Source organism: Triplophysa dalaica, chromosome 5, assembly GCF_015846415.1.
Source record: "Triplophysa dalaica isolate WHDGS20190420 chromosome 5, ASM1584641v1, whole genome shotgun sequence".
Taxonomy (NCBI): Eukaryota; Metazoa; Chordata; class Actinopteri; order Cypriniformes; family Nemacheilidae; genus Triplophysa; species Triplophysa dalaica.
This window is the reverse complement of record NC_079546.1, coordinates 7,575,829-7,603,813: the sequence shown is the minus strand read 5'-3', so window position 1 is coordinate 7,603,813 and position 27,985 is coordinate 7,575,829. Positions and strand designations below refer to the sequence as shown.

Genomic DNA, 27,985 nt, shown 5'->3' with positions numbered 1-27,985 from the left:
GTCAGCGGGTGAGCGCGCAGGGGTCTCACCTAATCACTCTACAACTCGCGGACTGCGCAGCATTAGCTACTCGGTCCGAAAAATCTAAACACAGTCTGCTCACCGACGCTTAATACTAGCGATTTTCCTTTATTAAACCGACGTTTTGAGATTTAATATGGCCGGTGACGCCCGGATATGGAGCTGAGTAGGTCTGTATAACAGGCGCGGACAAAGCGGATCAGCTCAAGCCGAGATGAGCGCCACGACGAGCGGCTCTGGGTCAGCGCCCTGCCGCTTCGCACATTACTTTATTATATGCGGAATAGACAACGAAACTGGTCTCGAACCAGATGCTTTAGCAGGTAAGACTGTGTTTTATTGTTTTGTGTATTGTTGACTGACGATAAACACGATATAGCGGATAAAAACATGAGCTGACGTGCACTGATTTCCTTTTATGTGCACCGCTCGAATCATTATGATCTCGATGTTTGGACATTGAAGCTGTTTAATGTACTATTACAATCTCTTAGGGTCATTTTTTCATTATGCTTATGGCATATTTGTTACTAGGCCTACTTGTTATACAATAATTTCACGACTAAACTATGGTTATTGTGTACATCTGTGCGTTTACGTCAATGTGTGTATACGTCAAAACCATGTTTAGTGTACTATAGACCATGGTCAATTTTCGTAATGTAGCCTATGCTCGATCTAAATGCGTAATTCTTGCAACAGCCTTTTAGTATAATGGTGTAATGATTTTAGATGAACCTGCTCAATACCTAAACCCATAGTGTCCCATAGTGTCTTCCTCTGCTGTGTGTAGAAATGTCTGTGCAATATGCATTCAGTTCAGTTATTTAAAAGATGGGTATCTGCAGAGAGTCTCAAACATCAATAAGCATCATTTTGTATTGATTGTAAAAAATATGGAATGCCCCCAAAACTAGTCTACCTGGGGATATTGGCTTCATTGGCTTGTTGGCATCCTGGCAGAACAGCTGAGATATGCTTCATATGGGCAATAAAGAGACCCCTGAGGGCCGATTGCTAAATTAAGAGGCTGTGAAATTGGCTCGGACTATTATTAAACCAGATTGTTTATCACATTTATAGTTATTTATACATACATTATTGTAACATTCTCGAAATATGTAGTACATTACACTTTCGGTGTATGACTGAGAAAAATAAAAACTGAATACATTTTGAACGGGCATAGACAGAAGGAGAGAAGTCTTTTAAATCGGGGCATATGATATGTCTCCTTGTGGTTTAAGCGTTCAAGCTTTGTTTTTGAGGTTGGCTGGTTTCATTGAACAATCACAAGAGGCATCATATGGGTCTCATAACAAATGTGCATCTATTGTCGACATTGCCAACTAGCAGGGACTTCAAAATATCTGTGTTTTTGACCAGTTCATTGTGATGCTCCACAGGCTGCTAATCAACTTCTATTGAGCAACCGGTGCTGGGCAGCTCACACCACTGATCAGTTTGTTTGGACTGTGCCCACTGTTGTCATTGTGTACCACTCTTGGTGTGACTCAATTCATGCTTGACGAAATAACCCTTGTTTTGGTAAACTTGTTCTTTAGCCACACACCTACCGGGAAATATCGATATTTGTTTCTGAAACGCTTGTTTGAACAGATCCACTCATTGCGCCACCTTTTTAAAACCCTGGCACAGTTGAACAGAAGCTGCTAGTGAACTTTGCGAGGCCCTGAGCTAAGCTGGCATGTGCGTGATGCTCCTGTGGATTAGATGTGGCGCTGAGAGTCTGCGTGGGATAAAACCATGCTGTTTAGTTTTAAGCACTGGCTTGTCTCTCTTTGTTTGTCAAAATGTGTAAACTGAACCCGATTACAAGAGCATTTTGGTTCAAATCGACATCACGCTCTGGTGAACGAATCTGTTAATGTACGTTTCAGAAAATCGTCTTGCCAGAGGAACCTGGAAACACCATCGCCAGAGTTTGCACAAGCTTGGTTGCTCTTGGAAATTGAGCTCTCCCACAGTTTGTAGTGTTTAGAAGTGATGACTTGTTTTCGACCTAAAAATTACCCTGGCATTTGTGTTTTTGAGACAATTTTGTCCTTTCCTCATGACTTTCTCATGTCAGATCGGTCCTATACCCCAAATAAAGTTCATCATGATTAAACAGTTGGAGGTTGATTAATTTACCTCCGTGTGTGTCCAGTGTCATAAAGGACTCGGACATTATCAGCTCAGTGGGTTGCTTAGATAAGCAGTGTAAGCTCTCACTGTTTGGGGCATTGTGAGATGTTCACTTGAGATATCCCGTGCACAACATAACCTTTGTTGGAAATAGTTTGATCCATATCGAGTGTTTTGAAAATCCCCCTCACTCCACCCTGTAGCACCTGTGTTTTCTGCCCGTCTAGTTTATAAATGTTAGCTTTGGTTGCACCTCCTGTGAGAAGATGAGAATGCTCATTTGTAATTCAAACCACTTGGAGATCGAGAGCGAGAGATGGTTCTCCGTGATATATTTTTGGCACTGTTTCCTCGGTTCCATTGTTTAAAACAGAAATGCACGCTTCCTGCTGGTTATGCGTTTCTGCATGAACGAATATGTGCAGTTGGACTCAGAAGGCCGAGCTCCCCCCTAGTGCTTCTAGGCATAATCATCACTGCTGGTCGCCTTTTGACTATTCTTCCCCGTTTACAATTTGTTTCTTGATATAAATGATTCTTATTGAAATGGGTTAATTGAAGATGACCATCTATAATGTTAACACAGTTGGGCATTTGAAGTAGCCGTGCCTCTGTCCTCCTTCAGCAGAGGTTTATTAATCAGACGGTTGTCCTCGTTTCTGATAAACAGAGTCAGATATAAATGTTGTTTTTCTGTCTAGTTTGTAGTCCTCTGCAAGGCCAAGGCCAAAGTTCCAGTAATGGTTAACTGTCTCCCCTATGATTGCTTTATCCACGGCGCTGCTCCTTATTTATAGGTCTCTCTGCTCTCATATAATCCATTTGGATATGGATGTTGGTTGGTTCTTGGAAGGCCCTCTAAACGCTATACGGTGTTAGGTGCGGTATATCCTCGGAGCGGGATAAAAATATAAGCTATAAATAGCACCTCGTGTGTCTTGTGTTATGCCTTTGAGAGGACATAGTTGCTACAGATTGTGGGAAATTGCTTTGAAGGCAGCCCGCTGTTTTTTCTTGTTGTGGTTCGTGCAAACAGTGAGAACTAAATATAAAAACAACTTTATATTTTGTGTTTATTAAGGATTTTTCATTATAGGTTTAGGATTATTAGGCTAAAAGTCACACATGACTTTTCGTTCCAATGCATGCGAATGCGTCAGACTGTAACCCATGCCTGTCCGAAGATGTTTAGTTTTTTGCTACGCAGCAAAGTTTGGTGCACTCTGACCTGCGAATTCGCGTTTTTCTGTGCCCGAAAGGTAAACATTACAAATTAAAATGTATTCTCGGGCCCTAACTATCATGCCCTAAAATCTTAATTTTTGACCCACATGTGCTTGCAGATGTTTTTTGTTTTAACGCTCCAGCGATCACAGCACTTGACGCATGTTTTCGGTTTCTTACAAAACATTCTGCACCTGCAGACCTTGATCACATTCTAAGATTGCACTGATGTTCCACATGTCAATAAAAGAGATTTGTAAAACGACGAACAAAACCGCTATTTAGGAAGATGTTTCTTTGAGCTTTTGGCTCGTCTCCATAGTTCACACCTCAGTCTAAAGAGGGGATTTTTCTCTTGAATTGCTTTCGTTTACTGAGGATTTGACACCTTGAATGGTCATTAACAGGGTATCAATAGTGTTTGGTCCTCTTTAGGTTAGATCTGTTGATTTGGAGCAGTGGTGTTTGAAAACTGCATCGGCTCCATTTGATTTTTATTGCATCCCGAAACGGCTTTTAACAAGTACTTTTGGCAAACAAGATGCTTAGGGAAACATTTTACCTTGCCGGCAGTGTTGCTGCCATTAGTTGGCAGTTATGCAAGTATATTCATACATTAAATGCATAGATATTGAGTCATCGGGGTGAACGTTTATTTCAAAGGACATTTTGGGGAAAAAAATTCAATTTTTATGTCAAATGTTTATCCAATTGCAGAGTAAGTTACTTGGGATAAGGCATCTGCCAAATAAATGTAATATAAAAACTGTAAACTCCATATCAAATCACCATTTCTCTGTTTCTCTTCCCTCTTAACTCATTTATCCTTTATTTTCAGTGTTTAGGGCTTTTCAGTGTCTATAGTGTTTTAAACTAAACACGACATGAATACTATTGGTTTCAATATAAGATTATGTTCAGACAGGCTATTGTTATTAGAGAAGTTGTGCTGACACCTTGCGTAAAGAAATCATTTAACCATCTTCCGTTTGTTCTCAACAACATATCATGGGATGAAATGGATTCTTCCTTATTGTACTCGACTTAGAACTTTTTGCGTAGAGGAACGTTTAAATTCATCACGTGAATGTCGGTTCAACTGATCCAAGAAGTCACACACACTTGTTAAAGCTGGTAAGAATACAGATTTTTAAACAAGCTACAAGACTCCCGACCAAAGTTTCTACTCCAAGTCTTAAAAACTAGACAGGATTTACAAAACCTGGGCTGCATTGTGACACCACGGCTGCATGACGTGTCTCCGCTCATTGTATGTCGTTGGCCTGCTCCTATTGTGACGGGCACAGAGACCCTAGGCAGTAGTGGACAGCCATAAAGAGACACTGGAGGGCTGATTCTTGTGCCATCTGTCTGTGAGCAACAGCCTGAATGTGGGACAATGACTATGCTAATTCGGTAACACCTCCATGACTTCTCATGGGTTAGAGTCCTATAGGCCTGAATCGGGGGGAAACGGGTCAAACGGCAGAGCTGTGTAGCGGCGGCACAATCCTCTTACTCTGTCCCTTCTTTGTATCCCTTCCTTGGGCAATTGATTTCATTTTAATCCGTAATGTTTTGCTGGTTTGACATTTAAAGTGGCGTTCGAAAAGACACTTATTTTCTAGACTGTTCAGAGTTGGTGGAAGGGGGTCTGTAAACTTGTTAGTTTAATCTTCTCCGAGTTTTAAGGCAATTTTGTAATCTGCCTTGCTTTGATCTCAAGTGTGGTTCATTGCTGCGTAAAACAGCATCACTGGAATATGGGTTAATTGAATTTGACACAATATAAATCTAAAGAAAGAGGCATTTATTTAAGTATTTAGAGGTACTAAAATGGTTTCGCATCACGATTATCCCTTAGTTTTTAACCTGTTTAAAATACGCAATACCAAAAAGTTTATGCAATTTATAAAGGGGCAACCTATCACTTAGTTAATTTGCTACTGAAGTTTGCATAAATCAAAAGGTTGTATGATATTTTTAAGATCATGTAAAGGTATGTTTGAGTTAAACCGCAATTTAGGCTTAAGTTCTCACAAAACAAAATATTTTTGTTGGAAAATATATATGTAAATAGAAGACATAGTTTACATAAGAGTGACCAAAACACGGTCCACAAACTCTTGGGACACATAAGCCGCACCTTAAAGTGCATGATTTTCATTGCGTTAGGTAACAAAATGTCAAATCAAAAAATGTATTTTAAAGATAGCACAAGGATGTGTTATGTGTATGCATTCAAAACTCTTGCTGACTACTGACTGCAAAATGGGGAATGTTTACTATAACTCACACTTATGCCACAAGTGCATAAATCCAGTTGCGTAATGTTTTTATGCGCTGCCGTCATTTAATAGATTAATGCAAGGATAGGACATGGCATAGTGCTGAGACCATTTAAATGTGATAGTTGTAACAATATAGGGAGCATGTAAAGTAGGCTTGACATTTTAAAAATGTTTTTATTGTCCATTTGTTTTATAGAAATACGAATGAGGGTGAAGGGTTGGATACGGCTCTGCATGTCTGATAGACAGTCTGCTTCTGTTATACAGGACAAATGTCTTGATGGACAATCATTATATCTGTGTATGTCTGTATGTCCTTCTGTGTGTGTCTGTTTGTGTTTAATTGAGACCGACTGAGGCCGTGAATCGGTCATGTTGACTTTGTTCATTGACTAACCTCCAACTCATCAGTAACCTCTGTCCTTAGATAAGCGTTGACACACCACGTGACGATTTGATTTCAGCCAAACATGATGCATGTTTTTGTAGTTCGATTATGAAAATGTTTTCAGTGTTCGGTATTTTCTGATCGTTTGTGTTAGTGAGTATTGTACTCAATATTTGGGTTGCAAAAACATGCCCGTTAATATTTCTTATCATATAAGGTTAAAGTGTTTTCTAAATGCATTATGGGAGGTTGGATGATAGGACCTTAGCATGTTTTTTAAATTTGTTGTATTTTTAGTCCCAAGGTCCATAAATTCCATATTGTCTCTTACTCCATACATTTAGTTTGAGTACAACATTTGAATTATCATATGTGAGAATTAGAAAGTTGTTGCTTACAATAGTTTTGGATTTATATGCAGTGTCTGTTTCTTTCTTTCTTTCGCTCTTTCGCTCTTTCTTTCTTTCTTTGTCTTTCTTTCTCTTTCTTTCTTTCTTTCTTTCTTTCTTTCTTTCTTTCTTTCTTTCTTTCTTTCTTTCTTTCTTTCTTTCTTTCTTTCTTTCTATCTATCTATCTATCTATCTATCTTTCTTCTCAAGCGCACACAGTCTTTAATTTCTGTTTGAACTTCGACCTGAATGTCTGCAACAGGCCAGCATGAGTAACACTGAAATTATCTCCATAAGTCTGTAGTAGAGTAGGTGGGGTGAGACCGTGGTTCGAGTCCGGTGAGTAATTGTGAATGAGCGCTAGCTGTGTGCACACCGGGCTCGAATCACGTAGGAGATTGGGAGCATATAAAAGGAATGAGCGACCAGACCGTCGAAGAGAGAGGACCGGGCCTGAACATGTTTTACGTTTGTATTTATATTTGTATTTATGTTATTTCGCCGGCTGTTATTATTTATTTCGCCGTTATGGACGACCGCTGGCTGTTATTATTTATATTAAAACTTTATTTGAATGTCTGCCGGTTCCAGCCTCCTGTCTCCTATGTGATTCGAGCCCGGTGTGCACACAGCTAGCGCTCATTCACAATTACTCACGGTCTCGCCCCGCCTACTCTACTACAAAGTCCTAATGTGATTTCTGCCTGTTTGTTTACATTTGTGTTTGTAGGATAGAGTTGGTTCCTTAATGTTAACAAAAGTCCCTATACTGTAAGACTCTCTTAGAATACAGGCTCTCTTACAACATTACATAGGAATTATTAATAAAGTCTAATGTCTCATCAAACATTTAAGATTAAGACTATTCCTTCCACCTCTCAGTTTGCAGTAAATCATTGGTTGTAAAATGTAAATAAAAATCATTTTTTTTAAGGAATTTCCACACATCAATCCATGTAGATGCAGAGCTCTTTCATCCAGGTGTAATGTGGAGACTTCGACAGGCCAGAACGTGTTGTAAGCTCCAGCTTCAGCAGATGTGTCATGTCTCTGACAGCAATGCTGCGCTTGTGCTGACTTCCCAAACCCTGTGGGAAGGAAAAGGACCTCTGTTTTGTGCTCACAATGTGCCCGTTCAGCACTGAAAACACAAGCACACACACACACACACACACAGAGCGTGCGTAGCAAGGGCTCAGTTACGTAACGCAGTCGAGGATTGACAAAGGCTCTGTAAAAGACACTGTGTGCTGCCTTCCATCAGCACTTTTAAAATGAATGGTGCTCGCTCGGGTGCAAGGCCAGTGATTTTGCTCAATATCACACCCAATCATATTGATGTACCTATGGGTTCAACACAAGAGCTTATATGTCTGGTTCTTTTTTTCACCTTTCCCAAAAAGGAATGAATAAAAGCTTTGCAAAAAAGAAAGAAAACTATACAGTGGCTCTGCACCGTACCTCAAAAACTGTGGAATACAATTTCATGTTTTCTTTCATTCATTAAACGCAGTCACGGTGGTGTTGAGAAGTAATGCAATTTTATCTTCTGGCACTTTTATTTTGTTAGTTGAAGGACTTGAATTCTGAATTGGTCATTTTTGAAAACCTGTAATATGGGGTTATTTAAGTAATGAGAGCTGGTGTTGGGATTAGTTATGACGTCAGGTCAGATCAAAGGGTACATGATTTATATTCATTTGGTGATGACACCTGTTCATAACACACACACACACACACACACACTTGGGCTGAGTCATCCTGTTAGTACAGTAGCAAAACACAGCAGCAGTTTCCTTCTGTGTGGGTGAATATCAGTTTACACCAAGAAACTATAGGCTGTTCTTAGGACCTCAGTTTTCATTATATTTACCTTTATATAATCTTTAAATTTACAAATAACACACAATTGGACACACTCTTACTCCTATTGAGACGATCTTAAGCGTTCAAGGCTCAATCGATGATGTCTTGCAGCCAGGCAGGAATATAATCAATGGAGATTGGTTGTGCTTGAAAGCGTGTGTTTGTGTGGGCAAATGTAGATTTCCCTTAATAATCCACCTCGCCGTGTTCTAACACCCACAGATACGATATTTTGTGTTTGCTTGCTGGTCACGCATAACATGATGCCTCACTGCCAGCAGAGATTACATCCCACGGTCAAGCTGTGCTCGACAAACCAGCGGTGTCTCACTTCACCTCCATCACTGCTCAAGCTGTAAAATAACACGCGCTGTCTGTGTCCGCAATGCCATTGCCGTTTGATTCAGTCATGGATCGATTTTTGTTTGCTTCTCCATTTCTGTGTCTTGTCTGACATTTTGCTTTTTCGTTTGTCTGTTTGTGTGTTTGTGCCATCTCAGCTTTGTACCAATGGCTAGAGGCCGATCGGCAGGGCAAGGACCCAGCGGCCGTGGCAGCAGGTAATCATCATCTTTAATCACCTCATTGCAAAACTTAAACATCCTCTTCAATCCTTCATCTTTCATTTCATTTAGCTTCGGTCTATTCTTGCTTGCTGTTTTCCTCTGTCTGCATGCTATTTAAAGGAACAGATTACAATTTACAACGTTTTTTTCTTTTTACGAGCTTTGCATATGCTTTGGCTTTGACATTCTGCTTCAAATCGTCTTTTGCGTCCAAAGAAGACCTCTTTCGAGTTGTTTTGAACTCTCCACCCTTCTTGTCCCTGAAATGTGGGTCCTTCTCTTAGCTTATTTTAAATGAGTTTCTGTTCCCCTCCAACACTGTCTCTCCTTCCTTATTTTTCTGTTGTTCTCCTGCCAGTTCATGGGATCTCTCTCTCTTTCTTAAGAGAAACTATATTTTAACCCTGCTGCACCCTTCCGTTATTTTCATCCGAGTATCGTAGCATCAGTTATTGCAGTAGGCATGAGTAAACAAACAAGACAACTAAGATGAAGAGATATTGTGAGTTTTAGCCGTCGTGTTTGTTCCACAACCCTTTGAAAAAAATCTCTCCTCGGATCTGCATCTTGCATGATACTGTCGGCTCCTGTCATCTTTGCTGTTGGGTTTTCACATGGGTGTGTTCCAATATCTGTTCATGCCTCCTTGAGTTTTACTGTCAGAGCGATACTGTTTCATCTAATACGGCAGATGTACCGAGCCAAAAAACTGTAATTGTTTTCAGAAAACTGTTGCGTTCTTGGATGTGCAGAGTGAAATCGGGTTAGGCTTGCTTCAACGCACACACGCAAATGTGTTTATTGATCTATGGGGGCACATTGGAAGATGATCTTATCTCTCAAGTCAATAATAGAAGTGTTGAAAATGTATTATGACATACATGTATGAAATAAGCGTATATTGTCAGAACAAAAAAGCTGGAGAGATACTCTTTTAATAAGGAAACCTTTTCACCCAAAGAGTGCAGTTACACTTTTCTTAATGCGTATACATTATTTATTGCATAATGGATTATAAAAGTAGTTTTAATGTATTAATTATGCCTTGTAATGCACCTTATAATGTCTCATGAATAATCAATTTTCAATTCATTGTTACACTTTTTATTTTGGTTATAATTCTTTACAACAACATTTAATGCATAACAACACACTTTGTGAACAATATATGCATCATACCATTCAATAAACCTAAATAATGGATTATATCTTAAGGGCTGGTTTCCCGGACAGGCATTGAGACCAGTCCTAGACTAAAATAAATCTTAGAGCTGTCCAAACTGATAACAACTTATACATACATATCTTACAATACATCAGTGCCATTGTTTTTCTCTAATTGTACACAAGTAATGTTTTGACTGCGCCATGTTTGTTAAAATCACTTAAATGTCATAATTAAACTAACGTCTGGCCTGGTTTAAAATAATCCCTGTCCGGAAATCCGCCATTAAGACTTTACTTAAAGCTTTTCCAAGATTGCTTATAAGTACCTCAAATGTACTTATTGATACCAAATGTGTACTGTAAATATTTGTCATTTCAGGACCTTTTTAATGGGTAACGCTTTTGTGCTTTTTTCTGGTGGTTTAGGATGACAGATTAATAATGCAACTGTTGGACATTGACACAAAGTACATTATGTTACTTTTAGATGCTTTTGTGGGGTTGAAACATTTGTTTTCATAAAATGAGGATAAATGCAAAAAATGAACATCCCAGTGATCAAACCCAACACGTGGATGCGAGTATGTTAGTTTTGAGATTCGAGAGCGAGGAGTCCTGCTTTGATAAACTCCTTTAGACAGGTGTCTTATCTGGGTCACGTTTACACTGCAAATACAGGGGGATTACTCTATCCAGCATACCTGAAAGAGCAGTGGGAATGATTTCCTGAACTCATTTCCTGTCACACACAGTAGTGTATATTCAAACAAATATTTGTTATTAAACCAGACAAATGAGTGTGTTTCAAGGTTTTCAAAATGTTATTTCTCTGTTTGCTGTACTGTAGCACAAAGAGGTTAAGCAAGTACTATTGAAACATTGATGTTTAGATGTGTCATAGAAGGAAACATACAAAGTGTATAATTTAATGTAATGTAAACATTTATCAGTTTAATGCAGCGTAATTGAGATGCAGACAACACTGTTTTTATTTACGACCATACACACTCATACCTTCGTTGCTTTTGCATTGTAAAGCTTTTGAATAATGTATTAGTAAATGTCCTTGCTTTTCCTCATTAATTTGTCTTGTTCAATTCTGTATCTTTAGGGGAGAACTTTGATCAGAGCCCTTTGAAAAGGACCTTTAAATCCAAAGTGTTGGCACACTACCCAGAGAACATCGAGTCCAACCCATTCGACCAAGATGCCGTTAACATGGTGAGTCACCTGAAAATCTTGAAATGACACTTGATTCACTTTGAGGTGTATTTTTTTTCTATTTATTTATTAAAATATTTAATATACAAGGTTGATTATTAACCAACAAAACAAAAACAACTGTACATTTATTTTCCCTAAAAGACCCTGAAAATATTACAATAATATAATAACAGTTGCAATAACATTATTCTCTATATTCCAAAATATATTCAAGCATTAGGGGGAAAACATTTTTTTTTAGTTTTGTGCATTTGGTATTTATCTACTGTAGATGCCCGCATGCAAAGGCTTGTTAAACGTTATCCGACACATCTAAACCTGTTTTATGTTCTCAAAACAAAACTTTCCCAGACAAAGTCTTATTTCCCACGTTAATCATGAGAGATGTTGCAATCTCCTGCATTGATTTAGAACGTCAAACATACACAAGCACACACTCGCTCAGTTTGTGGTCTCGTGCCGTTATCGGACGAGTTGGCTTGTGTTTCCATCCCGGAGCGTTTAGAGGTAACGAAAACCTCTGACCTGTCGATCCCGTGCCGCAAGGTCATTTTTTCCACCAGAGGCGTAAGCTTGGCATTAGTGAGTTCAGCATCAATTATTCAACCCGAGCTCTCTGCTTACGTCGGCATGGAAACGGCTCATTGTGTGTGTCCTCGAACTGTAAAAGAATACCAGAGGTGCGCATGCTCTTTTTACCGTGAAAACTGAACGAGGCTTCCTGTTTATTCATTTCTCAAGGTGGTTTCTCATTGGTAGGCTCTCATACGTAAATAAATGCAGCAGTGCACGCAGCAGAGGTTCTCTTTTCACAAGTCCATTTTTGTTCTCTGCCTGTTGTGCACTGGATGAAACGCCTCAAAAGATTGCTTTCATTTTTCAATTCCACTCCACTGGGCTAGATTTCTGTTCTTTAAATGTCTTCTCTCTCCATCATGATTGTCTTTTTCAATTGGGTTTCATCCCTCTTGTGCACACGTGTATGCGTAGTGTGCATGCATATTTCACCCCCCAAAATAATTTGCCATAATTTTCTCACCATCAAGTGATTCCAAATCTGTATACATTTCTTTGTTCTGATGAACACAGAGAAAGATATTTGGAAGAATGCTTGTAACCAAACCGTTGACTACCATAGTAGAAGAAATTACAATCATTGTCAAAAGTGCCCGAGAACAGTTTGCTTTCCTACATTCTTCAAAATATCTTCTTTTGTATTCAACAGAACAAAGACATTTATAAAGCAATGTTTCTTATTGCGGCAGTCAATGGTGGCCAAAAACTTGGCAGTATAACTACTTAAATCTTTTTGTAGAATCTTAAATCTGCTAGTTATTGTCATAATATTTTGTGTAAATGGGATTTAATTTTAGTATAGTGAAAAAATGCAGTTATTTTACCAATGTGTCTCCTTCTCTCTGTCTACAGCTCTGCATGCCAAAAGGCCTGTCCTTCCGAACGCAACGTGACAGTCGCGCCGCACAGTACCACTCTTTCCTCATCACCAGAGAAGATGGTTCTCGCACTTACGGTTTCGTCCACACCTTCTACGAGGAGGTCACCAGCCCTCAGATCTGCTCTGCCATGCAGGCACTACACCAGATGCACCAAGCAGAGCACAACACATCTGCCCATAACTGCCCTTCCTCATCTTCTTCATCATCATCCTCATCATCTAGTATGGACTCTCTAGCCAGCAGCCTTGAGGACGTCGAGTCTCCTTCTTCCTCACACGGAAACCGCAGAAGTTGCGGATGCTTTAGAGAAGGTTACAACTCCCTCCGCGACACTCTGTATGTGTCAAAAGCCGCGTGTTTGATCACGCCTATGCCATTTATGCACGCGTGTAAACGTTTCCTGTCACAACTCCACCGTGCCGTCACCTCCAATCAACCCCCTCCGCTCCCTTTGGAGAGCTACATTTACAACATACTCTTTGAAGTACCTTTGCCTCCACCCGGACGATCTTTAAAGTTCCACGGTGTGTATGAACCCATCTTGTGCCAGAGGCCCGGCGTCGGAGAGCTGCCGTTGGCTGATTTCCCGCTGGGCGAGGCCTTTCGGTTGTTGGGAGTGGAAAATCTGGTGCAGCTTTTCACCTGCGTCCTTCTGGAGATGCAGATCCTTCTGTATTCACAGGGTAAGAAACCTAGAGAAAGATTTAATGGTACAAAAATAACTCCTTGTGGCACCTTTTCGGTACTTATTCAGGGTTCAAAGTGGAATTTTTGTCACACTTGTGATCACAGAATTGCAGAAATTCTAAGGTGTAAAAAGAAGCTTGTTAACCATAAAATTTTAATTTTGCATAATTCTTTTATTTTTTAAACAAAATATATATAATTTTTCCCATCACAATTTTAATCCAATAAAGAAAGATTCTGGTGGGGAATTTTGTGACGTTAAAGGACATTTAATGTGTTCAGCGTGTTTGACTTGGATCTTTTATGCTATTAAATATTTTTTTATTTAGCTATAACCACATAATCTTGCAGAGTTTAAAGCTAACCAAAGCCATTTATTATTTTGGCAGGTGTTCGCTATGTCATTTTCCAAACATTTAGTTTCAACAAATGTATGTGTCTGATTTTGAAGACGTGACTGAGTCTGTATGACGATCACTTCAGCTCAACGTTTAATTTTTTCGTTCGGATGTTTCTAATGCATCTCAGCGAGGCCTTTTAAAGTGGAGACCGAGTCAGTGAGGACGAACATTATGAATATTACATGATCCTGCTGCACACGGACACTTTACTGCAAACACAAGTTAATGCACATGTTAATGAATTCCTCTGGGTGATCTCTTTGAAACTAATGATCTCATTATGATATATAAATAATCACAGGCTTGTTTTAATGCTGCACTATTACATGGAGTTACATTTTATAGTTCATCCAGGATCTAAAACAGACCATTGGCAAATGCAAGTAAAATTTGCTTTTACCATTCAATAAATCGGCAGTTATTATGCCTGGTTTACAATGCAATGAAGTCTGACGTTGACATGTGAATCAAAACATAGAGTATAAGTTAGTGTGGTAATGTAAGGCTACATCAAAAAATGATATCTTTCTATGTCTTTTCCCATGGCATGTATAGACTACCAGAGGCTCATGGTGGTCGCGGAGGGAATCACAACGTTACTGTTTCCCTTCCAATGGCAGCATGTGTACGTGCCCATCCTTCCCGCTTCTCTGCTGCACTTCCTGGACGCCCCTGTGCCCTACCTCATGGGCCTGCAGTCCAAAGAGGGCACGGACCGCTCCAAACTGGAGCTGCCTCAAGAGGTGACACGCACTCACTAAAGCATGTTCACATGCACGAACCCGCACGTGTACCACCGCACTTAAAAACACATTCACATCCTTTATCTCAGCGCATCCACTTAGCATAACAGTCCCCTTCCCGGATGCATCCACCTTTATACGGTTTAAAGCAGATTGAGGCCACCCTCATGGCTTAGAATAGCTATTGTTTTTAAGCAATAAATGGTTTGGTAGTAGAGCCCCCAGGGACACAGAGGCCCCTGCATTGTTTTGGGGGGTTTTGGTGTGTTACTTGGTGACATTTACTGTAACTTTAAATCCTTTGTTTCATACGTGTAGCACTGTATCGAAGTAGGGGAGAATTAATCACGGTTTATCTGGATGCTCAAAATCTCTAGCGAAGCTTTCCAGATCCTCGTCCCCAAATCCCATTCTCTCTCTGACTCTAGATGCAAATTCCCTGTTTCGTATACTCTTTCAAGTCATGCTGACCCAGAATAATATGTGCGATGACAAAAAGGAGACGGATTATTTTGGAACAACAACTGCATGCTTTCGGGTTTGGTTTGTTATGGTGCAAGCGTTATAAAAGTGTATGGGGGCATGTTTTAGCAGCTTTGCACCAAAATATAAGGTAGGTCAAACATCACCCACATATACACACACTCGCCTAAGTGCCCTATGACAGGCTGTCAGGATTGAGGCCTGGCAGAATGGACAGTTCTGCTTCTCGCTTGACTGATTTATTTTTACAGCAACAAGGTCGGACATACGCGCACCCCACACACACTCACTCACTCGGGCATTTTGACTGCATGTGACTATAGTCTCACACAAACGGAGTTATAATGCATTGATTTAACCCAGTTCCAAATATTGGCTTTACTTATTAGGTCAGTCCAACTAATTGTTTGTGACACCGGGTTAGAGCGTGTTTGTTACTGTAATTTTCCAGAATGCACTTGTTTGTTTTGGACCTGTGCTCTGTTTGGCACATTACAACGGATCTGGCAGCGTAGTGTTAAGATCATTATGTTGGATTAGGTTTTTGAACAGAGATCGAGATTGCACACCTTACAAACCGACATACCCACTTTAGCATACAGACACAACAACACATGTTTCCATTATGCTGGGCATTACCATAATTATTGTGCGTTATACTTGCAAATAGGCTCCGCAAGTTGGACTATAATTAAACAAAAGCTTAAATGAGCAGCCTGGTGACACGTTTAAAAGCTTGTTGTAGAGCCAAACTTGAGTTAAGAAAATTGTGAACGCTTAACTGGGGGATTTGAGGCATAATGCGAATCCGCACGCTCTCGTTCCCTGCTCTCCACAGGCGAACCTTTGCTTCGTCGACATCGATAACCACTGCATCGAGCTGCCCGAAGATTTCCCGCAGTTCCCCAACAAGACCGAGTTCATACAGGAACTGAGTGAGGTGTTGCTCAGTTTTGGACTGTCTCCAGATGGAGGCAACACCTCTCCTGCTCCTCCTGCTACCACACAGACCTCCACACTAGAAACAGAGCTGAAGAGCACGTCCCTGAGCGAGCTGGATGATGACCGGAGGAACGGAAACCTCGGAGGTGAAGCTCTGGATGTCTTGGAGCTTCTTCAAGGCAACCCAACGCTGGAGCGTCTGCAAGCTCTTGCCAAGAGGACTGGGGTGAAAGTTGCCCGCTTGGAGGCGTTGGCTGCGGGGCAGAAGGCCATAGGAGAGGAGGGTGTGGGAGGGAGATCTCCAGCAGAGGAAGAGGAGCTGCAGAATGCAAAATTGAGCGTGCAGCTGAGGGAGGTGTTTGCCGCACGCTTTGCAACAATGTTTGCGGACTACGAGTCGTTCGTGATCCAGAACTCTCCAGATCTGGAGTCCTGGCTGACAAACAGAGAGCAGATGCATAACTTTGACAAGGTGTCTGGCTTTCATCACATTCAAATAGAATAATGATTGTTGCAATGCACTCATGAAATATACATGTGATGCTTTCTTAGACAAAGACTGAAGTTTGATCTTATTTCTTTCTGTAGGCCTCCTTCCTGTCGGACCAGCCTGAACCGTACTTGCCCTTTCTGTCACATTTCATCGAAACGCAAATGTTTGCCACCTTCATCGACAATAAGATCATCTCTCAGTGGGAGGAGAAAGAGACCCTTCTACGAGTGTTTGACGGACGCATTGAGAAGGCCCGTCTTTACAATGTTCGGGCCCCGAGCCTGCGATCCTCTATCTACCAGAAATGCACTTTCCTCAAAGAGTCTGGTAAGAAACCTCTGGCATGCCTTTATTGAGATCACATTGGCTATAAATGGGTATCATGTGGGTTGAGATTCACTATGGGGTGAGATATTCACTGTTGATTGAGGTGTACTACGGATTGAGGTTCACTATAGTTTGAGATGTTCACCATAGATCGTGATTAACTATAGGTTGGATGTTGTTTTTCATTTACTATAGGTTGAGATTCACTATACAGTAGATGCAGTGCCGATCGGTGCCTTATCTTCAGGGCCAGCAGTCAATCAAAATGTGCAGCGCGTCATGTCAGTGCCACGTCGTGTCAAAATATGTGCCTGCTGCAGACACGTCGAAAGGGTTTATGATAAGAGACGTTAGCGTTTGCAAGATACTCGCTTAGCCTCATGTGTTATCAGAGGTAAGTGTCAACGCAGTGTCTTATGAACGCAAGCGTCTCTTTTATCGTAAACCCTTTCGACGCGTCGGCAGCAGGCCCTGTTTAGACATGATGCGTGATGAACATAGGTTGACATGAAGCACTGAACACGTATTTTGACGTGACTTGGCACACTTGATTCGCAGTTGAGAGGTTCACTATAGGTTCAAATGTTCATTATTGATTTGAATTGACTATATCGATATTCGAGATTTAGATTTTCCCTATAGATATTGATTTACTATAGGTTGGTGTTCACTATAGAATTAGATTTAATATAGGTTGAGATTCACTATACAATTGATGAGAATTGACCTAATATAAGAAGACAATCGCTGTATATTAAGATGCATTATAGATAGATGAACTATATGTTGATGTATTCACACTATAGATTGAGGTATTGACTATAAATTGAGAGATTCACTTGAAGCTGATTTTGGTTTTTATTTAACTGTACTGCCTTGCTGAGCTTCTGCCCCATCTCTACAGAACGCTTTTATCTTTCCCTCTCTGAAATGTTGGTATTCCCCAGTCGTACTCTGTCCTTACAAATCGTGCTTTTCTATTTTAATGAGGCCTATAGAAGAAGAATAGCTGATGCATATGTGGCCCGATGATTAGAGAGCATGACAGCTCAAGAGGGAGGGTAAGGGTCCGCGGAGCCGTATGAAGAAAGAGAGGGAGCGTAAGTGTGTAGTAAGAGGTTTAAATACGAGGAGATGAGGACAGAATGAAAGAACTGAAGAGCGTGTTCTCGAGTGAGTCATATAAATGAATGACTTTTTTTTTGAAAGACGGCCAAATAATGACGAGAAAAGAACTGGAGGTTGGCGCCGTGCTGTGCCATCTTGGGGAGCCTCTCTCTGTGTATCCGCTGAATGTTGTTTAAGCATCTCTGTTTTCTAAGCCCTCAGTACTATTGTTAGGTCAATAACCTCTTGTCAAAATAAAGGTTGCTGCTGTTCTGGGTTGAAAAAAAGTTCTCCTGTAGTGGCACGCCATCAACAGATGCCTAACGAAACGTGTCTGGTTCAAAGTAAAACTGCTTAACGAAAATGGTTATGTCACCTATAATTAGTGTATAAACTTTCTTTTTTACAGCCCAGAGTATAGAGCAACGACTAAAGAAGATCGACCACACTGCTATCCACCCTCACCTGCTTAATATGAAGATCGGACAAGGAAAATACCAACAGGGCTTTTTCCCCAAACTGCAGGCGGACGTGCTCGCATCAGGGCCGACCAGCAACAAGTGAGTCCTTAGTTTTTTATTCAAAACAATCTTTTAATGATGCCTATTTGCACAAATTATTACGCCCTATTAATATGTTCATAGAAAAATGAAAACGACCTTCACACTTTGATCTCTAGCCTTTAGGGTTGCAAACTGCTTACTTTTCTACATGCTTCTCCAACTTTTGTTAAAGTAATTGGTCTTAATGGTCTAGGAAAATTACTATTTAAATCAGTCATCACTTTGTAGTGACTTAAAAAGGGTACTTTAGCGTTGCAAACTTAAATTCATCCAAACACATTCAACGTTAAATGAAAGCCTCATAAGTTTAAGTATGTGTCATTTACATTCATTCATTCATTCATTAGGAAAACACTATAATCCAGTGATACTTTGGAGAGCACATAACATTTAGACTGAGAGAATTTAACATTTTGTATCCAAGTGTATGACTTAAATCGAAAACATTTTTCAGCAGGTGGTCCAGTCGCACATGCTCAACTCAGCGCAGAGTGGACCGACACAGACCACAGAATGAACATTTTGTCTTAGACAATGACCTCAAAGAGGTGAATCTTTATTTAATTCCCCTTGTCTGTTTATTTTATCATCCTGTTTTGTTTTTAATTTGGATTTTTATTTTTTCCAAAATCCCACTCAGTGTCTTTCATTCTGTTTTAATACTGTTTGGTTGCAGAAGTTCTCGTTGTCAAAACGTTGGTGAAAAAGCCGCTTCTGCTCGATTGACAGACAGAATAAAAACAGTGATTATGATGCAGTTGTGACATTATTAGCATATCGTTATAAATCTTAAATGCTGACAGGCTGATGTCTGATGCCTGAATCGCATGCGTCAGTGTCAAGAGCTGCCTAGCGATTTTCATAAAATTTGACTTGCAAATGAATCGGCTGAATCATGTTCGGTGCAAACACCTATTAGGCTTTTGTTTCTCTTTCCTGATTCATGTTTCTCTATTGTTTTAAGCTTGCATTTCTTTTAAAGCATGTTTTAAGTTTTGTCTGACTAGGTCTCATTCATGTGCACGCTGCCTTTTTTTCTTTTCTGTCCTCTCTTCATCTTTTGTGTGTTTGTTTGGATGCTGTGGGGTGTACCACCTCACGGCAGGTGGAGGGGTGTTTGCTCCTGCAGAACTCTATGGCTTTCTGGGAATGGGATAAGGCGCCACCCCCGCCCGTTAAAACGCCCCAAAAATCCTTTTCGGCCTGCTGTCTGGTATGTGGAGGCCTGTCGACTCGAAACATTTCTAATATGCCCGTAACAAACTCCTCCCCGAGCTCCAGATTCCTAGAAGCTCCTCTGTCAGACACAGTGACCTTTTGATCTCTTCTGCACTCAGCCCTTCCTGACTCCTCCCACACGCTCTCGTAAACCAGTTTTTGTAGGAAACTCTTACCAGAATATCTCAAACCCCACAACAAAGACTACAGTTCCTGTCCCTGTAAACCTCTTTGCTGTGTGATTGGATTTTATTTCCTCTTGTACCCGCAGGCGGCTGTTCCCCTGTAAATAAAACTCTCTGAAGCTTTAAAGAGCACATTTTGTGAGCTTCTGCAGCATTTTATTATCCTTTAAAGAATGTAGTTCACTTCAGGATATGTCAGTGTTCAGTCTTGCGTCTTGCACCAATAATACCAGGTTTTTTTACCCTTTCTGGAACGAAGAAAGATGCTGATTTACTACTGTACCTTTAAGACATCTATATGATTGGATAACCTCTATGTGAAACAAGTATTACAGGCCTGCAAAAAGTGAACTCAGTGGGAGTCAAACTTTGTGTATTCGCAGGTTTGAATCACTCCACTTTTGAATTTTTATTTTTATTTTAGAAAGTTGTCAATGTCTTGTCATTGTGATCTCAATACGATAACTGTTTTGTAATAAAATTTCAATATTTTAAAATTGACTTTTTCAACCATGGGAGTGGCGAATTGATTCTGGGAAATGCAGAGAGTGTGTTTAGATTTCTTTGAAGTTTTTGGTCTCATACGTATGTGTCCTGACCTCTGTAGAAGTACATGCAGGAGGCCCGTAACCTGGGGAAGAACCTGAGACAACCCAAACTATCCGACCTCTCCCCTGCGGTGATCGCTCAGACCAACTGGAAGTTTGTGGAGGGGTTACTGAAAGAATGCAAGATGAAGGTCAGTGTTTAACTGGGATACAAACACACAAATCTTAATACTCAGGTTAATTGTTAGTTTTGCTCGCTTGTCTTATGTATTAAAGAGACTTTAGAGGGAATTAAGTTCAGTATGTCAAACATGGCTGGATTTGAATTGTTCATCGATGGGTTTCCAGACCAAGCGCATGCTGGTGGAGAAGATGGGGAGAGAGGCTGTTGAACTGGGTCATGGAGAAGCAAACATCACAGGCCTGGAGGAAAACACGCTCATAGCCAGCCTATGTGACCTACTGGAGAGAATATGGAGTCATGGTCTGCAGGTCAAACAGGTGCGTTTCAACACTCCTCTATTGGTCAACCATAGTGTTGGCCATTTATATATATATTGTGTATTATACTGTATATATATATATATACTGTATGCTATAAGTTATGGGGATAGTTCAACCAAAAAAATACAATTCTTTAATTTATTCACCCTTAAAATCTGTTATGGACTCTTTCTTCTGAGGAACACAAATGAAGATATTTTGATAAATGTCTTGATGGTTCTGTGTCCTACAATTGAAGTCGGTGTGGGTCCAGTGTTTGGTAACCAACGTTCTTGAAAATATCTTCTTTTGTGTTGTGCAGAAGAAAGTCATATAGGTTTGGAATTACAAACGATATTTATATATTTTCATTTTCGGGTATGTAGGCCCTAATATAAAGCAAAACTCAAATGTGTTTGCTGTCATATTTCTTTATAGGGGAAGTCTGCATTGTGGTCTCATTTATTGCACTACCAGGCGAGAGAAGAGAAGAACGAACTGCAGTCAGAGTCTCCAGGTAAATATTTTCCTCACTCTCTCTCTCTCCATCTCTTTCACTCTCTCTCTCTTTCTAAGCATCACCCCATCAAAACATTTAAAACTAAATATCATGTGTCCCCCTTACTCTATAGTGGCTAATGTGCAGGAAAAACGCAAGCCGGAGTCCAGCACTGGCCTTCCTGCGTTACGCGTATCAGTCATACAGGATATGAGGTAAGTTTGCTGCCTGAGGACAATTCAATGACGTAAACAATAGCACACAAACAGGCGGTTTGACTTTATAATAATTTATCATTTATAAATGATGCTGATGTTCTAGTAGTCAGCAAAAGCATATCAATGTTACACCCACAATGTTTTTTTGCTTGTGGCCTTGCAGCCCACATATGGTCCATCAAATGGTTTTGCTCTCTCTCTCTCTCTCTCTCTCTCTCTCTCTCTCTCTCTCTCTCTCTCTCTCTCTCTCTCTCTCTCTCTCTCTGGCTCGCTCCAACTCAGACACATTCAGAGCATGGGGGAGATTAAAACCGATGTAGGTCGAGCACGTGCATGGATCCGTCTGTCTCTGGAGAAGAAACTGCTTTCCCAGCATCTGAAACAGCTGCTGTCTAACCAGACTTTAACCAAGTACTTAAAACACATCCACCCACTTCCGATCAACACGCATACATAAACACACACCTGCAGACCCAGATACACATATATACAAACAAAAAGATGTTCAGAAACATGCAAAAAAGTACTCTCATATTGATTTTATGTTTAGTATGCACCTGTTAACAAGTATGCTACTTTCCCACAGGAAGCTGTATAAACGTTACGCATTCTTGCGTTGCGAAGAGGAGAAAGAGCAGTTTCTATTTCATCTCCTGAGCCTGAACGCTGTGGACTACTTCTGTTTTACCAGCGTCTTCACCACTATAAGTAGGTTCCTGAAAAGACACACACACGGCTGTCGCTATCCATCATATACAGCTTTTGTGTATGACATAATCCTTTAATTTTAGGTTTAATGGATGGGCTGAGGTACAGTGAATTAATATTTGTTTTTGCCCCCAAGTGATTCCATACCGAGCTGTCATCATTCCCATCAAGAAGCTTAGCAACACCATGACAACGTCGAACCCCTGGCTATGCGTATCTGGCGAGCTGGGGGACTCCGGCGTCCGGCAAATCACGAAGAACGTTCTGGAAATGACGTTTGATGTGAGTCCCGTGACATTATGGGCAATCTGTCCTGCTCTGTGTTCACAGCTGAAACCGATACAACAGATTTATTTTGACTGTTGCACACATTTTATCTTCCTGTGGGACTGAAACATTTCATATTTCCTGCTGTTCTGAGAAATGATCACACTTCTTTTCGACCATCTTCTAAATAGCAATGTGCTGTCTTATGGTGATTAGAAAGATTTAGCCGTATACATTAAATTATGCATAAATATGTTTTATTTGCTTCCATATTCCTTTTTTGATCAAAAAAGGATAATTTTTGATCATTTACATATTTGATGTCAGAATCAAATGTAATTGCATTATTGCAATTATATATTTTTTCCCCCAAAATATCTTAGATTCTCATTACTGTAATACAATACAGATACTATCATAAACAAACTTGCATTTATATTACAGTAATGATGAGATTTTTTGGGAGTTGATCCTTGAGGGGAGCCAATCATTGTCTTGCTGTCAATCACCAATCATGTTTCTAACTCATTCTGTGTCCTCTCACAGTCTGCCTTTAGGCCTCACACGCACTTCTCCATCGCCTTCAAGGTTAGGCGCACATCCCTCCATTTTTATGCTTCATTCTCTCTCCAAACATCTTATCCTCCATTTTTCTGCTCCTCCGTTCAGAGAGATCTCCTCTTTTGTCTTCTTTGGGTTCCTCTTTAGCTTTCAATTTTGTAATATGACTGACATGCACATTCGGGGCGAGCACCATTTTTTATTTAAATATAACTAAAGTAGTAACTAAACAGGCTTACCAGACAAGCCCCTCACAGTTTTGTGTTTAAATAAACATTGGCCCTGTTTCACAGACACGGCTTCGCTTAAGCCAGGACTATGCCTCAGTTGATAAGTGTCGCTTTTATAAAAATACCTAAGAAGAAAAGATTAATGGTGTGCATCCCGAGACAAAACAATGTCACTGATATATTTTATTCCTGGGCAAGTTATATTAAGTTAAGATGGGTCACACATTCATTCTAGTCTGGGACTAGCCTAAAGCCTTGTCTGTGAACTGCGAACTACCTTTTGGCTACCACAAATAGTGGCGTGGCCATTTTTTGGTGTTCTTACAGCAGCTTTGACATGATGAGATTACGCATAAATGTCCAACAAACCTTCCCCGAATGTGTTTTAAAGCCCTGGCTCTTAGTTTGTTTAAATGTTCTTAACCGTTTATATGGCATACTGCACACTTTCCTTGTGTTTCTATTCTTCCTCTTTCCAAACGCAGCTCACATGGGGCTATTGATCTCTTACGGACAGTCAATGTTTCTGACATTTCTCTCTATCTGTATTGCATGTTTGTCTTGCAGTGTCAGAATCTCGGAAAGCTGACAACAGTGCAGCTGGGTCACGATAACTCGGGCTTGCTCGCCAAGTGGCTGGTGGATTGTGTCATGGTTCGCAACGAGATTAGCGGACATACATACAAGTATGACTCACTCTTGAATCTCATCCTTCATTCTCTCTGCCTCCATTTATGGTTTTCAAGTTATTGACTGCCTACCACTTCCAGGTTCCCTTGCGGTAGGTGGCTGGGCAAGGGAGTTGATGATGGGAGTCTCGAGCGGGTTCTGATTGGTGAATTGGTTGTCCAGTGCAACGACGACGATGGGGGACGAACTCCGCCCCTTCAGCGCTCGCCGTCACAGATTCGACGAATCAGCATCACGTCTCTTACTGCCCGTGGCAACAGTGAGTTTTGAATAGGGTTCTTATACACTTCAGGTGTAAGGGATAAGTCACACAATAATGGAAATTTTGTCATTATTTATTTACCCTCATGTCATTTCAAACATGGGTAAGAAGATATTTGAGAAGTGTGGCAGTGGCTTTATGTCCAAAGAGTGGAAGTCCATAGGGCCCCAATGGTCCAGTTTGCTAGGTTTAATAACTGAGCTACATTCACTTTAAATATTTCTCATTAAACATCCGTCTTCTTTTAGAACCAACAACAGTTCAAATACAGGAATCTATTGGAGAAGCAGTAAACAACATTATAAAGCATTTCCACAAACCAGAGAAAGAGGTGAGAGTAACATAAATTATATAAATATTTTCTCAACATGATTTCTGTCCTTTTTTAACACTCCATCTTTTGTTTCAGAGGGGCAGTTTGACGGTTCTAATGTGTGGAGAAGGGGGTCTTGTTTGGGCCCTGGAGCAATTCTTTCATCATGGATTCCGTACGGCTCGACTCTTTCAGAAAAACGTTTTTGTGTGGGACTTCTATGGTAAGCTTATCCTGAATTTGTAATCATTGTCGGGTAAACTTAGTTCAGGTGTGTGTCTGTCCAAGTTAATGTGAAATTCACAGCGTTTATTTATTCTGTTGGCATTAGTGTGTTTGTCCCAGTGGCCTGAAAAAAAATCACAAGACTGTCTTAATAGTACTTTACATGATTGAGCTCAATATTATTATAGCTCACGTGATGTGGTTTTAAGGAGAACATCTTGGGCGGTCCTGATATTGAATTATCCAAAGACTTATTAGGAAATAAATCCCTAGCTTAGTTCAGGACACACTGGCCAATTTAGGATTTTTTATGTGCTTTGGGTCCCTCTAATGGAGATAATGAGGAATGCCACTTCTTGCACTTCCATTTAATTTTATTATTGTTACATAGTGTTCAGAAGACGTTCATACGACTGGGTACATTTTTCGTTTGTAAAGACTGTATCTCTTGAATGATTTTCATACAGAAAGGGCAGTGGCGTTCATGGTGAATGCAGATCATATTGGAGACATACAGGAGACACCCGAGCCTCTTAGTCTGACCTGTGAATCTTTGTGTCGCTACGTCAATGCCATTAACAACATGCCACGCAGCATCGGCAAGGATGGCAAGTTCCAGCTGTTAGTTTGCCTTGGAACAAGGTAAGATGACACGCTAAAATTTTATCATGATAATTGGAGATCAAAATATACCCAAGTTCATGTATATTTCACTCTGTACAGAGACGGATTGCTGCCGCAATGGCTCCCTCTACTGGCTGAATGCCCTGTCATCACACGCATGTATGAAGAGAACGCATTACTGAGAGAAAAGCTCACGGTCAGCTCTCTCGTCGCAGTCCTGCAGACGCTCAATGACTTCCACATCACACTGGAGACCTCCCTTACCAAAGGCTTTGAACTTTAACTTGCTAAGGTCAAACTCAGCTCCACGTTCTAGCATCTCTGCTCCTCTTCTGCCACATTCTGCGCCAAAGCGGCCCCAAAAATGACTGCGTGTAGTGTCTAGGGGAAGGACTGAGGTCTTATTGACACTTTCTTATCTGACCATCTCCCACGTCCCCAAAGAAACTCTGAACTTCATAAAAGTGTTTTGTAGCAGTATTGGGAGTTTCATGAAAGCAGTGTTGAGAAGAATTCTTGAATTTGTGTGGATTTTGTGTTCGTGTCTGTGGTGTTTCTCACGATCCTCTGGTCTGCGAGCGTGTGCGAAGATCTAGTCGCTCTGTCTAGTGCTTCTGCTTCATCACGTGCCATCTTTAGACCACGGTGCGGGAAGCATGTTTTGGTCGAAAAGCATTTGTGAGCAGCTTAACTGCTAAATAAGCGATTACTGACAGATTATTGCCTAAATGTTCAATAAAAGTTTTATTAGAATTCAAAAGGCAACCATACTGCATAAACTCAGACGTCAAGTATAAAATGACTTGAATTTTATTCTGTAAATTGAATTTAAACTGATAAACAAATGGCTGGGTGTTAACATTTAGGGAAGATTGTCAGAACAGAGCAATGAATAGTCAAATCCTGGGTGTCAGATTGAAACCGTTGTAAAATTAAGTTTCGGGAAATGAGGACATTCCAACTTGATGTCAATTGCAGTATGTGTTACAAGATGTGTTCATGTCTGTGAGTATTGTATGTGTGCGTGTGTGTGAAGATATGTTTATTTTGCCAATGAGTATTAACTTCATAAATTTGTTTTTTTAGAAAAACACTGGAAGTCAACACAGAGCAATAAGACGCCTAATTTTAACCCTGTCTGTCGCCATCCTTATTGTTGAATTGAGTTCACTTAAAGAGAAATAAGCAATTACTTTAGAGGATTTATTAAAAAATATAAGTCCTACTACATACCACTAATTGAAGTTCTGTGAAATGTATTGTACATCTCTGTGTAATTATTGCACGTCTCTTTAAAACCAATTGTGGTATAAATAACCCTGTTTATGTTTATTTAGATGCACCTGTTGAAATCTAGAGAAATTAGATGTAAGACTTTAAGTTGTTACAGGTAATGTAGCGGTTTTCAGTGTTCTGTAATGTTACTTGAGTTTTGCTTTTAACATGACTCTTAGCATTTGATCCTAAGAGCTGTATGTGCGTGCCACTCGCACGTATTCAACCTGTGTATTTTATTTCTTTTATAATGTATTTATTTCTTGACATACTTGCGTTACACTGGTTGATTGGTGGATTATAAGCATCATTTTGGGGTGAGTTATGCAGTAATCTGACACTGGATCATTGGTTTATTATAGTAAAATGACAGCCTGTTGTGTCCACGAAAATGAGTTCATAGGGAATCCTCTAAATGGAGAAATCGGGGAGCCACATAAACCGTTTTGTTTCTGGTGCTGATGTATGCTATGTTTTAGATCGTGAAGAGGCACTGTTGCTGTAGATTTGATCCTCGTTCTTCACGTCCCGTTCAAGAATCATTCCATTCTGTTAAACCTTTTTTCTGTATGAGAGCTTTTTCCTCTCATCAATCATATTGTGTGTAAAGTGGGTCTCTCCATCAGTTCTGTTGTTTATATTTAAGAAGCAACTAAAATTAAAATTGCTCCGTACAGCTATACTTTTGTCATCTCTTTCTGAACGCTTTGTTGCGAGCAGCATTGTGCAGACACTTTCTGATAAATAACTTATGAAGGCATGCTCATGTAAGCATGTGTGGTATTCCAGAACGGAAAAGTCCTGGACTAAATTCTGCTTTGAAGAGGTCTTCATGGAAAGTTATTTTCGGGTTTAGGACCATGATAAAGGCATCTATGACACAAACATTTTACACTTACCTCATTTATACGTCCTAAATATATAAGTGTCTAAAAATAAACCTGGGCTGTTATAGTCGTGACATCATGGGACAATACAGATGTACAGTTGCCCCTGCTGAAAAAACAATAAAAATGTATGTTTTTTTATTACAAATATGAACCATCAGCTGTTTAACATTAAAACCATTGTTTATTCATTCCCTTTGTTTACTACGTTTTACGCCTTATTCCAGTAGAATTGAATGGGGTGCTCTTCGTTCCCATTGGCCAGATAACACCAAACAATACAACCCCACAGAGACCATTTTAGT

At 40.2% G+C, this 27,985-nt stretch overlaps 1 protein-coding gene across 7 annotated transcripts; it reads left to right on the top strand.

The window, feature by feature from the left end:
• On the top strand, nucleotides 1–27,473 carry dennd5b (DENN/MADD domain containing 5B). Of its 7 annotated transcripts, none has more exons than XM_056747895.1 (23): nucleotides 2–344; nucleotides 8,828–8,887; nucleotides 11,172–11,281; nucleotides 12,713–13,424; nucleotides 14,385–14,572; nucleotides 15,894–16,469; nucleotides 16,586–16,817; nucleotides 18,334–18,484; nucleotides 18,945–19,035; nucleotides 20,498–20,629; nucleotides 20,787–20,939; nucleotides 21,360–21,438; nucleotides 21,554–21,635; nucleotides 21,921–22,049; nucleotides 22,225–22,346; nucleotides 22,483–22,628; nucleotides 23,160–23,201; nucleotides 23,972–24,090; nucleotides 24,175–24,353; nucleotides 24,605–24,687; nucleotides 24,766–24,892; nucleotides 25,362–25,536; nucleotides 25,618–27,473. In XM_056747895.1, the coding sequence occupies exons 1-23, from the start codon at nucleotides 236–238 to the stop codon at nucleotides 25,799–25,801; spliced, it is 3,981 nt and encodes a 1,326-aa protein (XP_056603873.1). In that variant the 5' UTR covers nucleotides 2–235; the 3' UTR covers nucleotides 25,802–27,473. The 7 variants fall into 7 exon arrangements, with proteins under 7 accessions (XP_056603875.1, XP_056603879.1, XP_056603873.1 ...); XM_056747894.1 differs by having other exon boundaries at nucleotides 18,942–19,035; XM_056747897.1 differs by lacking the exon at nucleotides 23,160–23,201 and having other exon boundaries at nucleotides 1–344.
• Nucleotides 27,474–27,985: the final 512 nt, after the last annotated feature.

Coding starts and splice junctions, on each gene's coding strand:
- dennd5b (XM_056747894.1), top strand. CDS start 236: ATGAGCGCCACGACGAGCGGCTCTGGGTCAGCGCCCTGCCGCTTCGCA. Junction 16,470..16,585: donor AGATGCATAACTTTGACAAG/GTGTCTGGCTTT, acceptor TTCTTTCTGTAG/GCCTCCTTCCTGTCGGACCA. Junction 22,050..22,224: donor TCTAACCAGACTTTAACCAA/GTACTTAAAACA, acceptor ACTTTCCCACAG/GAAGCTGTATAAACGTTACG.